This window comes from Falco peregrinus, chromosome 4 (genome assembly GCF_023634155.1).
Source record: "Falco peregrinus isolate bFalPer1 chromosome 4, bFalPer1.pri, whole genome shotgun sequence".
NCBI lineage: Eukaryota > Metazoa > Chordata > Aves > Falconiformes > Falconidae > Falco > Falco peregrinus.
Window position 1 is genome coordinate 104,650,388 of NC_073724.1, and position 2,951 is coordinate 104,653,338.

General features: G+C 53.6%; 1 protein-coding gene across 1 annotated transcript; it reads right to left on the reverse strand.

Annotated features, from left to right (window-relative positions):
* Positions 1 to 297: 297 nt before the first annotated feature.
* Positions 298 to 1,987, reverse strand: LOC101916461 (vitelline membrane outer layer protein 1-like). The gene is made up of 3 exons (XM_005231440.3): positions 1,817 to 1,987; positions 1,134 to 1,237; positions 298 to 601 (listed from the first exon to the last, which is right to left on the reverse strand). The coding sequence occupies exons 1-3, from the start codon at positions 1,985 to 1,987 to the stop codon at positions 307 to 309; spliced, it is 570 nt and encodes a 189-aa protein (XP_005231497.3). The 3' UTR covers positions 298 to 306.
* Between the last annotated feature and the right edge of the window lie 964 nt (positions 1,988 to 2,951).

Genomic DNA, 2,951 nt, shown 5'->3' on the forward strand with positions numbered 1-2,951 from the left:
TGCACAGGTGTCGGCACAGTGTAAAGTCACTGCTCCCTGTGTTCATCAGTGGCTGCCTGTGTGTGTGCACCTCCAGGTAGCACAGCCTCAGCCCTGCTCCAGGCTGGACCTGGGAGCAAGCTGCAGCAACCTCATGTTGCCTAGGTGGGGGCAGAAGGAAATCCCCAGGGTGCTGTAGATACAGGATCTGGCTGCTCTTGACAAAATGTGATGGAGAAAAATGCAGACTGCTCCTTGTGCAAGGACAGATTCAAGATTTAATGGTGGACCACTTTGTAGATGCTGATACGGGGTGGTTGTACAGGCTTATTCACAGCAGAAGACTCTCAAGTCATTGAGAGCTGTGTCATCCCCCCTTCCCTGGGGCTCCTCCACCTTTGTCTGGATCCCACAGATGGCCCCAGAGGTGCAGCTGCTGCTCCATGGGCCGAAGTGCCCCCATGGAAGTCCCCAGCCCTCCAGCTTTGTCCCATCTGAGCATCCGAACCTCACGCTGTTGGCCGCTGTGTCGTCACGCAGTTGCCGCCTCTCTTCCACGCGCAGCGAGAAGGAAACCAGCTTGTTGCTGGGGCAGAGCTGGGCCTTGGTCCAGTTTCCCCACCTGCCAGAGAAGAAAATGACACGTCAAGATGTGTTCATCCTCTGCTGTGCTGCAATCAGCACTGCAGCTCTCCTGGGATCCTGAAGCCCCAGGGCAAGGGACCAACACAGGGATGGTGGGTTTCTGTGAGCACCTGTTTCACTCTGCTTCCCCACCGTCCCCTGGATGCCTAGCCACCATCAGCCCTGGGCTACCCTGTTGCTGCAGAACCCCCTGGGAATTTCAGCTGCCTGCTTTGTCCCTGTTACTTAATATCAATGTCGTTTTCAAAGTAAGCATTTGAGGAAAAAGAGAGAATACAGGTTTAAGATCTACATTTTTTAACTCTCCATCTTTCAAAGCACTGTTCCTTTCCTTGGGACCAGACCTCTATCCTAAGACCTTCACACATCGTGTACCTCCCCAGGTGGGGTGGGGAGTCACTGTCACAGGGGAGTGTGGATGCCTATGGAGAAACCATTGCACTGGCTTTCCTTCATGCTCCCCAGAAGCTGCTGCCCTGAAGCAGGATGAGAAAACGGAGACTACTCACCACCCCACAGAGGACTCTATGACTGTGCCATCCGTGCAGAGCAGGCGGATGCCATTCAGAGCCGTGTCATCACCAAACAGCCAAAATCCCTGGTAGGACTCCACCTTAGAAGAGGGGAAGAAAATGTGAGAGGTCATCACTCTTCCCCATTTAAAAGAAGAGATAAGGTGAGCCCTCGTGATGAGGGGTGGTAGGAGCCAGACACAGGTAGTGCTGCTGAGCAGGGCTGTGGGGCAGCTCCATGGTATTTCTCAGGGAGCCCTTTTTGCTGTTGTCCCCCTCGGCTGTTTTTCCAAACCGTGGAGCAGAGGCTCTGGACACAGGGATGCTTGGTGGCTGCTGTCCTGGGTCATGCCCACCCTCTTGCAGTGTGCTGTGACACACTACTGTTGGTAGTGTGAGTTGTTCCAGCCCCTTGGGAATGGGCTCTGCAGTATTAATCCCAGGTCTTTCCTTGCCCCATGGACTCCTCTGCTAAGAAACTGCTCACTGGCAGGGAGCCTAGAGAGCTACTCTGTGCCAGAGATTTCTTGCTGATAAGCCTGCATGAGCGATGCAGATACAATGCAAACTGCTGCAGCGGGACAAAAATATTGTGGCCAGCTCTGCTGAGACCAGAACAAAATAACACCATTTCACAGCAGGTTTTTTTTCCCCACCCCAAAGAGGGAGTGAAAACTTACCTTCACTTCAAATCCCTTAGCATAGCCGCTGGGGCAAAAGTGTTGGCGCCCCCAAGATCCCCAGGGGCCTCCATTGGGCACCGTGAGGATGGACTCGTATTCCCGTGCCTCTGTGCCCTGGAGGCAGCAGGAGCCCAGCAGGCAGAGGATGGCTGAGATGAGCAGCTGCATTGCAGAGGACCTGCTTGGTGCCTCACTGCGTGGAGGTGACGACATGGGGGAATTTATGAGCCAGAAGAGTGGGTGGGAGTCCTTGGGGAGTGTCAACAAACCCCATGGGGAGTGGTAGTTGTTGCTATGTACTGCCTCTGTTGACTGCCTGTCCCTCAGTGGATGGGCCACCCTTGCCAGGTGGAAGGGGTGTCACAGGTGTGCACCGTCCAGGGGGCTTACAGGGCTGTGAAAACTTATGGGTGTGATGGAAGGGAAGGCAGGGCAGAGTTGGGACCACGCTCCACAGGGGTGCTGCACTTTGGAGAAGGATCCTGGCAATGCCGCGAGGAGGGTGTTGGAGAGAGTGAGGTGGGAGGGGAAGAAACCTCTGAAGGGGCTGAAGCAAAACGGAGGTGGAGGGGTCTCAGGGTCCTTTGCTCTGTAGAAGTTCTCACTTGCTTCCTCTTCCTTGCTTTCCTTCTCTCACAGTCCCACTGGGGTTGAGGAAGCCACTGCATTTCATGCTGGGACACAGACTAAGCGCAGGCGATTACATAAAGTGTGGCAACCCCTTCTCATGGGGCAAGTGCTCCAGCTGCCCATCTTGTGTGGCCTTTGCTGAACTCACTCCAGTTTATTCATGTCTTTCTTGTACCGGGGGCAGGGGAATGGGAGCAAAACTGCACACAGTCCCATCATCCCATGGACTTCTGTAGTCACAGCTCTCAGTTGTTCAAGTGTATCTTTAGGAGGTGTGATCATACAGGGAGAGTGGGGGTTTCCATTCCTTTAAAATTCCTCTGCACTCAGTTATTTGCAGCACCCTGCAGGAGACAATGAGGATGGAGATGTCTTATTGTGATATATATATATATATATCTCATAGGCAGCAGGAACCTGGCAGAAAGAAGATAACAGGGGGGATGGATTGTGTAGTCAGGGTTCTGGTCTGGAGAATGGATAGCTTGTCAGTACTTTGCTA